This window comes from Eutrigla gurnardus (genome assembly GCF_963514095.1).
Source record: "Eutrigla gurnardus genome assembly, chromosome: 19".
Classification (NCBI taxonomy): domain Eukaryota; kingdom Metazoa; phylum Chordata; class Actinopteri; order Perciformes; family Triglidae; genus Eutrigla; species Eutrigla gurnardus.
In genome coordinates, this window is record NC_139930.1 from 22,767,463 (window position 1) to 22,780,861 (window position 13,399).

General features: G+C 41.4%; 1 protein-coding gene across 11 annotated transcripts in view; it reads left to right on the forward strand.

The window, feature by feature from the left end:
- Window positions 1–13,399, forward strand: part of LOC311029380 (electrogenic sodium bicarbonate cotransporter 4-like) — a 51,245-nt gene that overhangs the window by 23,814 nt on the left and 14,032 nt on the right. For 6 of the 11 annotated variants that reach the window (XR_014598876.1, XR_014598878.1, XM_084034492.1 and 3 more), the window contains exons 1-9: window positions 3,311–3,450; window positions 5,127–5,191; window positions 5,352–5,570; window positions 8,679–8,808; window positions 9,314–9,474; window positions 9,753–9,908; window positions 10,088–10,195; window positions 10,926–10,981; window positions 13,208–13,365. Coding sequence is in view for 7 of the 11 variants with exons in the window: in XM_084034492.1 (XP_083890618.1) it covers window positions 5,128–5,191; window positions 5,352–5,570; window positions 8,679–8,808; window positions 9,314–9,474; window positions 9,753–9,908; window positions 10,088–10,195; window positions 10,926–10,981; window positions 13,208–13,365 (1,052 nt within the window). In the remaining 4 variants the exon portion in view is untranslated. Of the gene's footprint in view, window positions 1–3,310; window positions 3,451–5,126; window positions 5,192–5,351; window positions 5,571–6,807; window positions 7,008–8,678; window positions 8,809–9,313; window positions 9,475–9,752; window positions 9,909–10,087; window positions 10,196–10,925; window positions 10,982–13,207; window positions 13,366–13,399 lie in introns of those variants that run through there. The other 5 variants (XR_014598877.1, XM_084034498.1, XM_084034496.1 and 2 more) reach the window with 4 other exon arrangements.

Here is a 13,399-nt window from a genome sequence, read left to right on the forward strand (position 1 = left end):
GATTCACGTCCGTTTGCCTCTTTGCGTTCAGAGTTCAGCGATTCAGATTCTTGCTGCTAAACATTAATAATTAGTAGTATAATTGTAACTTTACTGCAGTATTAAGTGTTATCCACAAGTTGTCACCGCATCAGTTTGGCTCTTCCTCTCCTGTTCAGTGATTTGATGCTTCAACACTTGATGCATCAGAAGAATAACGTCTCTGTCTAAACGCTGCAGCTCTGCTGGAAGTTAACGGCTCGACAACTGAAGGTCGCCGGGTCACCAGACGAATAGACAATCACTGCACAGTAATAGAGTATATTCATCTCGCTGCTGTGTGTCGAGTTAATGGAATTCACTGGAGGAAAAAAACGAAAAATTCAATATCATTTGTCGCCTGCGTTTCTCACAGCTGATGTTTCCAGCAGGTAGCGAAGAAGTACGAGGAAGAAATATGACCTGAATGAAGAGACACGATGAGGAGCGTTCTGTCATTCATCCCCTCATCTGCATCCAAACCGGTTTCATATAAAACTCCAATTAAAAAGAGAGAAGAGCATGTCAATGTGGAGGGGGAGGGGAGGACCGAGAGGAGGGAAAACGTTTCATCGTTTAGTGGAGAGTTCACAACCAAATACGACTCAGAATGATCAATTATCTTTGGTCCATTTGAAATCTGAAACATCTGTAAATAATGCAGCAGCCATTAATTAGTGTTGTTTGTTTACACGTTATTTTTCCTGAATAAACATCCTCAAATGGCATAATTCATCATTGTACTGACAGTGCAACAAATAAAATGTTTGAGAATAAAAAATGTGAAAAAAATGTTTTTTTGGTCACAATTTAGACTGAACAACAAATATTATTATAATTATGAATTTATATTACACCATTTAAAACTGAGTTTACAAATTGATTTGAGAGATAAAGTAAATACAACAGAAAGTCAAACATAATGTGTACTTTTACTTCTGCTACTGCAAAGTTTTGATGCCAATACTTTTTTTTGTGTTATCTTTTTTTTTTATTATTATTATTTTGATACGTTTTATGAGACACTTTTAAGAGCAACATTTGGGTTGCCAAGTTGTGAAAAAAAAAATGTGAGCATGTGTGTGTGTGTGTGTGTGTGTGTGTGTGCGTGTGTGCGTGTGTGTGTGTGTGTGTGTGTGTGTGTGTGTGTGCGTGCAGTCACGGTCACATTCCATCATCCTCCAAAGACTCTTCAAACAAAAGGATCCAGTCTTATCCATCTGATATGCAAATTGATTGAACTATTAAGCGGCACAGCAGAAACGAATATGACACGTGAAAAGACGAAGAGGGAAGAAAAGTCTGAGGTGATGATCAAACACACTGGAGTCGGATTTATGAGATTTTATTTGTTAAAAAAAGTACATAATAAAGAATACACAAAATTATCTGGAATTAAATAAAATAGGATTATTCACATGCCATGAGAAACATCATGTTTACACAGGAAGAAGAACTCAACACAAAAATCTAAAACATAATAGTCATCACCAGCCAGAAAAGTCCAGAACCACTGGTTTAATCTTTGACCATGTGTTGTATTTGACATAGTTTGTTTAAGTCACATCTCTGTCAAATATACAATAAGATTTAGTCTTTGATGTACAGTACTTGATGTTAACACAGTCAAGCTGGACTCGATTTGGCTCCTCTGTTGGTTAAGCTTTGTGCTCTGTGGCGGTCCTCAGGTTGACCTCTGACCTCTCAGTCATATAAAATTGTTTTTATCTGTCATAAATCCTCCTGAAGTAAAACTCTTTCTTGGAGTCCAGAAGGGACTGGAACCTTGAACTGAGGCGAACGTTGACAGTGATCCACTGACTTATTTGATCCTTTTTAATGGTCATTCTGCACCTCTTTTACCAGTCAGGGTATAATGACATCATCAGTCAATGGATTACTTGCTTATTTATTGACAATACTATATGGATATCTCTAATTTATTTAAAATGGTAAAATATACTTCATCTTATATGTGACCTTTTCATTTTCTTGCTTATGCAAAATTACAACAAGAAAGTGCTGTTTGTTTCTGCTTGTTTTATTATGTTTAGACAAGTACTTTTATACAATAACATTAACATAAGAATCCCCATCTTCACACACTAGACACACATATGCCATGTAACTCATTTATTTAGTCGCACCACTGGACCTTTTTGCACAAAACTTTGCACACTTCACTTATAAAGATGTTAAATGTGAAGTTATATTGTATACAAGACTTCTCTAATTTCATTACTTATTTTAAAGTTTAATTTATTAAGTGGTTATTTTTTTGTTTCATTCATACTGTCTCTTTTGCTTGCTCGTGAACTTCCCTTTGGGGTTTAATTAAATCGTATCTTTTTATAAAAATATGAATAGATAACATCTAATCAAGCAATCTCTCTCCCAGCTGCGTAGTTCTCTCCTCAGTCTTTAGATTCCTGGATTGTTGTCACTCAGATCGTCTTTGTGTGGCGGATCACACAAAGTGATTTGTGCGTCAAATTAGTTCTGCTGTCGAGGAAACGAAGAGGATTACTAACAGCATCTCAGCCGGGTGGCACCGGGTGGACAGCACCCTCAGAGAATCATCTGCAGTTTGTCAGAGCCATCTAGTGGTGACATCTGGCGCCACAGTTCAAGTGTTTGTCCGGCTCAGAGCCTGCTGATATTCTATATTTACTTAATGTTAACGAATCCCATGAAAAAACCAACAGTGAACGTCTCATTTAGTAGAAAAAGGTTAGAGTTGAGAAAATATTTCACTCCGGCTCTCAATCCATAAAATAAACTCAGCGGCTCGGCAGAAGTATAAAGTAGCATGAAATCCTTCCTGAGAATACTAAAGTAGAGTTCAAGTATCCGAGTACTTTTTACTTTTACTGGAGTAAATGTACCAAGTTACTTTCCACCAATAACTATCCCAAAACAATCGTTTTCTCAAAGTAGAATTGATTGATGGATGTCCCACAACACACGCACACACACACACACACACACACACACACACACACACACACACACACACACACACACACACACACACACACACACACACATATACACACACACACACACACACACACACACACACACACACACAGAGACACACACACACACACACACACACACACACACACACACACACACAGAGAGACACACACACACACACACACACACACACACACACACACACACACACACACACACACACACACACACACACACACACACACACAAGTGACACTCTGGCTGCATCCAGCATCCAATACGCAGATTGTCTCTACAGTCATTGAGAGCAGTGTGTCGTTGTTTAGAAACACAGGACATTGTTGTTATTCTGATCTTTCTTTATGCCTCGTTAGTCTACTTTACTTCGACATTATAAAAACACTCCGGTAACGTCTTCATTTGTGTTTTTCTCAACATCATCTTTCACGCCAGGTAAGACATAAACACTTAACAGCGCTGTTAATTATAATGTAAGTCTGACGTGTTTCTGTTTTACACTCGTTTTGATTTGGGAGCTGCCTGAAAACCTGCCAGCTTTACTCTGACTGACTGATACTGTTTGGGAATGTATTTCCCTCCACGTTTAATATTTTGCTAACTACTGAATTAGTCGCTTTTATTGCACATTGGTTTAAAAATATAGAAAACTCATTGGTCTGAGATAATTTCCTTCAAGAGTAGGGCTGCACGATATGAGGAAAATATGCAATGATAAGTACTCAGTTCTGCATTTTTTCATTCTTTTACTGAACAAATTGAACATTAAACCAAACATAAAAGGTATCATCTGCTGATCTATGCTTACAACATAACTCTCTGAGTGCAATATTGCAGACTTTCATAATGTGTTTATAAGGTGACAGCGTGATGACGATTTAAAAACAGCTATGTTTTGTGCAGCCCATCATCCTCTTTCACCAGGGGTCTCATGTAGGGTCTCACAAGTTGCTCACCAGTCCTGGAGAGAAGCAGAGATGGTAGTCAACAGCGAGAGACAAATTATTTTTGATCCCATTTGAATTGTACAATGAATTACACATATGATGTCAATTTAAAAGATCATTTTGATCATTTTAATGTTTGTCAGGATACAGTTTGTCCTCAAATCATTTATGTTAGTGTGAAACTGCTCAGTGAAGTACATCTCTCGTCTCACACAATGTATGTCACCATCACGGCCGTTAGCGTGTCTTGCTAGCAACTAATTTAGCTACATTCCATCACCACTGGAAGGGGCGGGGCTAAAGCTTTATTTATGCTTCTCTATACCTGGCTATCCTGTCTTATAGGCAACAATTATGTTTATTTTGTCAACATAATTGATGAAACCAAACAAGCAGTGAAAGTTCTGCACAGCTCCTGAAACATTTCCTGATATCGTTAACGTGTGTGTGTGTGTGTGTGTGTGTGTGTGTGTGTGTGTGTGTGTGTGTGTGTGTGTGTGCATGTGAATGACTGCACTCATGTGACTGTCCTTCACAGTCAGTGATCAGGCTTCAGGGACTAGTAAGCAATCAGAAATGACATCTATTGATCAGCCTAGAAAACCCAAATCAAGCTTCAGGAAGAGAAACCTCCCCCAATCAGATCAGTTCCCTTTGCACAAATAACATTTACATCTACAAGAATACGTCTGGCTGTTATTGTCATGTGTGCTGTGTATTTTGTTTTATTTTTATGAGTTTGGTGTGTGAATATACAATTCATCTTGCATGTAATTTATTTTAAATGGAAACTCTTTTTTAACCAAAGTCCAGCGGTGGTTTGGTGGGAATGCTGGGAATTCCTTTTGTTTTCCAGCTTTGCCTGAGCAGCAGTCTGATCCTGAGGGGCTGCTGGGGTTTTCCATTGACTTTTCCTCTCGTCATCTATTGATCTGTTGAGGTTTTGTCATGGCACAAGTGTTGCCATGTGGCTCAGCAGCTCACAGGGTACAATAAAAGTCACCGTAAGGCCGGGAGGATTCCCTGACCTCAACAAACTGCATTAAAGTGCAATGAGTTATGGTTTATTTTGGCTTTTCATTGATGGAGAACCAAAGATAGAACGACGGTGGTGACTGTCCAGCAGCATTCATATCTTATCAATAACCAGACTCTTTCTTTCAGGATGGATCACCATGACTTGCAGAGAGGGAGAAGTAGAGGTCACAGGCGCAACGACGATGACGACGGTGAGAAAACAGTTGGTTTTATGCCAAAAACGAGGACATCAGGCATTGTGCGCAAAGTACAAAGTCTCTGCAAGTTGCCGCTGCACCTGGTCGTCCACATACTCATTTTTGTATTCACTCTACTGATCCAGCACCTTTGTGTTCTGTGTCTCCTTCTCAGAGGCCCAGCCGGTCTACATCGGTGTTCCGGCTTCCCACAGACGGAAAAGGCGCCGACATCATTCCTACGCCAGTGACGCCGACCGCGAGGTGCGGCACTCGCACTATGATCACCACACACACCGCGAACACTCGCACCACGGATATTCCCACGACAGGGAGGAGCACTACGGTGATGACGAGGGCAGCGCAGAGCGCCACGAGCGCGCCGACCCCTTCGGTTAGAAAATGCATATCTGTGTAAATGATGTTTGTCCCATTGTGTCGTTTTCTACACGCTTTGATAATGTTATTCCCAAGAGGAACCTCTTGGCAAGGAATATGATAAATAAGTCTAATAATAAACTTAAACCTAAAAGATTACAAGTGAAGGAACAACTACGATATCACAATTATGTAAGTCACAATCTTATAGCAAATTATGATGTCATAATTGTCACTGCTGTAAATGATATAGGGTGTAATTACTCTCACTATATAATCAGACAGCACCATAATATGGCTTAACTCACTATATAGTTGTTTGCAGGACATAATCATCATTTTATATCATGCATAAAAAAAGTGAACCCTCTTTTTTAGAGACGTTAAACATTGAATGGGGTCAAATCGACCTCAAGGAGAACCGGAGGGTTAAATAAAACTGCACGTTTTTAAGTGAACGAAAACAAATCCAACCTATTTGGTGCTTTATAAGCTCGGCCCGCTTAGTGGGCAGCATACGGCTAAGCCTGGTCTATGCTTTTTTGGCAGATATGCCAAAGGAAGTAGAAGTTGCTAGTGCATGCATGTACGTGATGGATATCTTGCACCACGGTCCCTGTTCCCAGGGGGCCATGAAGTCTGAAGCCTGTAAGCTGATTAGAGCTGAGGAACTCCAAGCTGTGTGTGTGTGTGTGTGTGTGTGTTATTTGGGGTTACTGTGAGTGGTTTGTGTGTGGTATGCTTTGTATTTTTCCCCTCCATTCCAGGCAGGATTCATACTAAGTGTTTACACCAAACATTAGATCTGCGATGGCCAGTAAAAGCTGCTGGTGCAGGACTGTTGGGGCCACCAGAGCGGGAAAGTAGAAGTTACGTTGCCGAGGATGTCCTCTGTGTTTTTGCATGTGTGTTTGTCTTGAGTATGTGCGTGCTCGGACTTCTGGGAGGAGAGTACTAGAGGGTCCTTTGGTGTGTGTCAACCCTCTTAAAGCCTCTGGCTGTTTGCTGCGCCGGAGATTTCAGTGGATTCCTGCCACAGCTTAGAGAAGACCTTTTTCCCCGACACGATTGAATGGCGCGAGTCTGACCACTTAGGAACAAGCACACACCAAATGATATTTGGAATAACAAAGCTGGCAGTGTAATAGAAACTCAAAAGAAGTCTGTGCGGGACGAACAAGCCGGAGGGACGTATGTGAGAAGGAGTGAGAGCGTTACTTTGTCTCCACTCATGGTGGAGAGCTGAGATCACTCGGCCTCAACAAGAGGACAGGAAGCTAGATGCCTCTTTTTTTTTTCTGGGCATCGAAGTAAACCCCGAGGATCTGTCTCTAGTCTAGTAAGGTCCAACTGTCTCTTGTGGGAAGAGGATCCGTGAGCAGCATGCAGGACTCGGGGCAGTCTTTTCCCTTCATTATGGCCTCCAGCTGGACCTTACCTGGCTCCCAGATAGGTAAAGATGGCCCAAGATAAGATAAGAGGGGAAAAGCCTGGAGACATGCAGGTGGTTGTGGTGTTAATTTAGAAAACTTTGCCTAAAGTGTTCGTCAGCTACCTTTTTTCTCTCCCATGACTTAGATGTGACATTGGCGATGTCATTAAAGTTGAGCTGAAAGAGTATCTTTTTTCTGTATTGTGATAGATTTGAAACAGGCAGGAGGGACATAACGTTGGGAGGAGATTGATATGATCATCTTTCTCTACTTTTGTGCTGCTAATAGAGTGATTGGTTGGTACCAGCTGATGTAAGCGCATGTCATATTCTGGTTTCCAGGAAGGTTCTGAATCCTGGATTTTGATGTAAAAAGACGAAGAAATTGATGTAATAATAACAATAGAGTCTCATTCAGGCGTACGCCGACCTCAATAACAAGCTCACTCTCTTTTACTTTCTGCACAAGGAACACATGTTCCCTTGGCTGCATCCCTTTAGGCATTGAGATAAATAAGCTTGTATGAGCTCATCGTTGGTTAATGATCCACAATTCAATGTAAAGAAGAAGATCCTGGTGAGAGAACAACTTCCCAGTGTCCCAGTATGAATATGAGGAAGATGTACTGGGAGAAGTTGGAAATCATTCATTTATGGTGACTGTTTAGTCGTAACTGTACAAGCCGGAAATTCACACAAGCCCGGGTCTAACTTTCAACCAATCGTTGACCTCCTTTATACTTTGGCCCTCCCTCTGAGCTGCCAATCACAACAGAGCCAAGTTGGTCCGAATGTTATTACGCCTGGAAAAATAGTTCTAACTAGAATTTGAGCCAGAAGGAGGATTTAACGTGTTGAGTTAACAAACGTTAATTGAATTTGGACAAAATGAAATAAGTTAATAAATAAAGCAGTTTTGGTGAACGTGGTGGAGGTTTATGTAAACTAGGTGGCCGATGTTGTCGATGGACGATGACGTAGTAACACTGGTTTGGTCCTTTAAAGAAGTGTGACCTGACCTAATGTGAGAAAGCAATGGAAAGTGTTGGCCGCATGGTGGAACATTGTATTGTATTATAATTATACAGCACCACGCTGTAGTTAACATGGATTACATAATTGTTCTCTGTACGTGGAAGTGTTGATTGTGAACGTCACTTGTCACATGAGGCTGCAGCCGTTCAGATCTGTGAGTTCATGCGTTTATCGGCTTATTTATTTATTTTTTTATTATTTAGCGTCGGGATCACAAACCGAACGATAACGAGGAGACCAGTGACACACATGTTTCCGTGGCGATAGATGTACACTCACAGCGTTGCGATGCAAGTGAACAGCGCCTCCGGGCTCAGATGTTAATGGGGATCGATCTGCTCAGAGTCAAATTAGAAAAGGCTGATCAGATAGTCATTAGAGGAGCTGCTTGTTAAAGAAGAGTAATGGGGAATGTTTGGTTTAGAAATGTTTCTCTGGTGTCTGGCTGACTAAGAGAAACACATTCTGTCTAAATTGAAAAGTGAGATTTTTGGTCACACGTAAAAATAAAAAGGCACAATCACATATGAATGATTATAGAGAAGAATAACTTGTTTATTCCAAGAGCAAAACATGCATGATGGTTCGCCGTCATAGTAAGCAATTGAGGCTGCTGGGAAATGTGAATTTAATTGAAATCTGTCTCCATTTTTGCAGTGTCGCCTGCTGCAGAGCGGTTGCGCCACATGCTGGGGGAGGATGACAGCACCCCGACACCCACGATTTTCACTGAGATGGATACGCTGCAGCATGACGGGGGTGAATTAGAGTGGAAAGAGTCTGCGAGGTACACACACACACTCTCACTCACACACATACACACACACACACACACACACACACACACACACACACAAGCATGCAGGAGTCACGGGGTCAGTGCTTTCATTAGTTCAGCATTCGGGGTCACTTTTGATGGGATTTAGAGGTTGAGGGTCGACACGTCGTCTTTGCTGGGTCACACGACATTTGATTAAAACTATAGTTAACGTTACGTAACAGCATCCTGCTGGTTAGCACTCCTGAACTCCAACCAATCAATCATTCTGTCTCCCTTTACACTGTCAAATAACCATTTCACTGCTTCAGTGATTGAATTTCAGACTTGAAAAAACACCCAAAAAACGATCTCCCTTTCAGTCAGTTTTGCAGATTAAAACATTTTTGCCAGAAAGCACTCATCAGCATCATTATATCTGTTTAGTGTAAGTTAGTTTAGGGATCATCCAGCTGTGGTAAGCCAGCTAATGAATTCCAGACCAAAACATTCTTTCCTTCCCCGTCTCGTCCAGGTGGGTGAAGTTTGAGGAGAAGGTGGAGGAGGGAGGAGAGAGATGGAGCAAGCCTCACGTCTCCACGCTGACCCTCCACAGCCTGTTTGAGCTCAGGACCTGTCTGCAGACAGGAAGCATTCTGCTCAACCTGGAGGGATACTCACTGCCACAGATCGTGGGTGAGTCCGGCAGAATTTATCCGGCGTTGTTTCTGTACATCAGAACTAACAGTTTTTGAGTTTGGTCCAGTATTAAAGGAGATCGCTGCTAAACGGTGTTTAATGTAAACATATCGGTGTATCATACGTCTTTAAAAAGTCGTCTTCAAGTTCAAAACAGTCCTGACATACGGCTCACAATGTTTTCATGAAGGAAAGTTTCAAGCGTCTGTTTATTCCTGAATTGTTCAGTATGAGTTAAATAATCTGTTCATTCAACTGTGAACTTTTTGCTCCAGATGAGATCGTGGATCGGCAGATAGCTGACGGTCTCATTTCTCCGGATCTGAGGGAGAAGATCAACTTTGTGTTGCTCAGGAAGCACCGTCACCAGACCAAGAAACCAATCCACCGCTCGCTTGCAGACATAGGAAAGTCCTCCAACGCCGCTTCCAGTAAGTTTGTGCGCCATTTGTGTTTTTTTGTTAACTACCAATCAGCAAAATAAATCTACCTTTCTGATTACACCCCAATGCTTCCTTTGTTTCCTGTCATGTTGATCACCATCTGTCTCATCTTTCCTCGTGAAATCACCTCGTCGTTCTCACATCTTCTTCTGCCGCCGCTCCATCAGACCGTAGTCCTCAGGTTAATCTGACTCATAGCACTAGTTCAGCCTCTGGGATCCACCGCTCCACAGAAGACCTGCGCTCTCGGCAGTCAGGCAGCCTTGGCCGCCTGCGTGAGTCTCAATGCACCACACAAACACACACACTTTCATTCATAGCTTCCTTCCTGAAAAAAATACAAAATAATACATTTTCTCACATTTTTATATCAAAATACAATATATTTTTCTTCCTGGAAACAAAATAGGTCGCCTTAGTTTCAACCAATAATATCATGACATCCATCCAATTGATCCGAACTAGAGAAGGTTGGCAGCGTTTTCAACCATCAAATCAAATTCCTCCCAACGTTACGCCCCTATCCTTTCCTGTTCCACTAAATACATCACCGTACTGAAGATAGACAGTTTAAACACTATTTCAGCTCAGTTTTTCTTCCACTACTGATAACACAACTCAACATTTTAAACTCTCACTTTCTTAACATCGTTACTTTATTCTGTGATTCTAAATGAAGTAAAATAACTGAATCCCTGCTTACTTCCTGCCACTGCATGATTTCAACAAATCGAGATTATGTGTGGTGTGTTCCTTGTTAAATTTCATTTGTTCCCAAATCTGCCTTGAGGAGAAAAAAAAAATAAAGCTGGTGAAGTTCTGGCAAACATGGTGGGCTTACTTCAATGCTCCCTCTGTTGTTGTTGCTGTAACCATTTAATTGGATGAAATGTTTTACTGAATAAAACTCCCCTTGGACACAACTTTTTCTTTTTAAAGCTCAGATGGCATATTGTATTTTTTGTTTTTATCAATATGAAATATAAGTGTGCGGTTCATTTACAGATCATGCCCAGAGCCGAAGCATGAATGATATTTCAGACACACCGAGCACAGACCAGGTAACTGTTATGTTCAATATATGATATGTGTGTGTATGTTTATGTGTGTGCTGAGTTTTGTGCTTTTGTGGGTTCAGCTTGAACATACTTCTGCTTTCCGTTCAGGAAGTTAAGGTGCATGTTTCATCAGTCAAAGCAAAATATAACCACTATTGCTGCTTTGTTGTGAAGTCCAAGAAACGCCAGGAAACCAGACGCCATCCTGTCGGTTCATGACATCATCCAGAGGTGCTCGGTACATTCCACCAATATCTGGATTTTGGACAAAACAAGGCATTTAATTATTTCACTTCCATCCAGTTTATCCTCAGCAGAACGGTGTATGTGGGAGTCAAAGTAAACAAAAACATTTTAATTATCAGTTAATGTGACGAATATCTTCCTAATAAATCAGTGAAAATAATAATATCAGAGCCCACAACAGCAAAAAAAATATTCCATCACGTGGCAGAGAAAAGCAGCAAATCCTCAATTGATTAATAGATTATCAAAATAATTTCCGATTAAATATCTGCACTTTATACAAAAATACTACATTACAGGTAAAAGGTCAAAACCCCCCAATTCACAAAGTGTAGACATATTTTCTCAGTTAATCCCTGCTGGTATGTAGCCTTGCAGATAGTTGTGAACGGCCCCTTTAATTAAACACCCTGCAAACCAATTTTTCCAGGAGTAATGAAGTCCTACTGGAATTAAACAATCTGCTGCCAAAGTAACAAAGGTTTCTTTTATTTCTCCAAAGCTTCTTTATTTCTCTTCACTTTACTCGCCCTGCCTGGTGAATCCACATCCCCCAAACTATTACACAAGCTTTTCCATGAATGTTTAATTAGCCCAAGCTGAGACGACCCTGATGACATCACTTTGACATCCTCTGGGTTGTTTAAATCAGACTACATGCACAGGTTTAGAAGCACTCCTTGTGATGAGTAAATAAGTGCCCCTTTTTTAATATTTGCAACACATTCATTCTATCTGAGCTGTTATTGATTTGTAATCGGCTGATCTGCTGTCACCACTAACGATTATTCCGATCATTGCAGTTGTGTGTGCAGATAACGGATGGCATGAAGTGACACAGTCTCTCTGCATTTCCGAGTGTTTGTCTGTCTGTCTGTTTGTATTTTATGAAAAGTTGAGCCGTGTTTCGTGAGTGTTCAGAGTCGTCAAGAAGCACGTAATCCCTCTAATCCACGCAGCCTGGAAGTGGTTATATTGTGTTTGTGTGCAGGCGTCTAAGCTCCTGTTGTTTCTCTGAGCTTTATTGTTTGAGTGCGTCGGCGAAGAAGTTTCAGTTGCTTTTTGTTCCTTTTTGTCATAAATGTAAATATCTTGACAAGAACATCAAAGCTGGCGATCTCAAGCGTGTTCTGGTTCTGGTCTCACAAAAGCCTCCATCTGTCTTTGATCTCACGATGACGCAGGCAAAGTACCAGGCGTCGTAGCACGCCTACGGGAGGAGCATAATGCTACAGTGTAGCCGCACATGGCAACTTAAATGTATTCTCCTTAAATGAGTTGATGGCATGCAAGATTGAGATGTTTTTGTTTATAGTTTGTTAAGACCAGGAAGTTGGGCGAGAGCGAAAGAGGACCAGTTGTTGAATTGACTCAGCATTAACAGATTAAAAAGAGATTTTGATTAAAGCACCCACCACTCCACTGCCACGTGCTCCCTTGGTTAGGAGAAGGGGGGGCTGTAACATAGTTATTATACTTGTAATTGGATGTGTTTATACCCCTGATGTTGTAGAAATCAGCTGAAGAGTACTCTTGAGTACCCCTGAAAAAACCAAACCATAAATCTGGGTCATAATAAAGGTCTTTAGTAACCTATGCAACGTAGGTTTATCTTGTTGTAAGCATTAGTGTGTTAGAGATTATTGTACGTTATGCCCTGTGTTGCTCTGATCTTGTCGTTTTCCACAAGGACAGCAGTATTAAGTATTAAGGCGTGATGTTGCTAACTGTGCTCAGGCCCGGTTGGGCTTGGAGTGATGTGAGTGCAGGCCGGCGGGGGTCAACAATAGTCACAATAATGTTAGGGTCTAGCTTTTGTCGTGGCTTGTATTGTAGTTGTTTAAATCCCTTTACATCAGTTTAGCTGCTGTGATCCGATCTCCGACTCTATGTGTTCGTTGATCGCGCTACGCAGTTAAAGGTCAGCTGCAGTGCAGCAGGCCTCAAACATGTGACCTCTGCTCTCCCTCTCTCCTCTGCCAGTTGAAGAATAAGTTCATGAAGAAGATTCCTCGCGACGCCGAAGCTTCCAACGTCCTCATCGGCGAGGTGGATTTTCTGGACAAACCCTTCGTCTCCTTCGTGCGTTTGGCTCAGGCCACGACTCTGGGCGGCCTCACCGAGGTCCCCGTGCCAACCAGGTGCCGGTTTTCTTTACGCCTCCGTCCTTACATC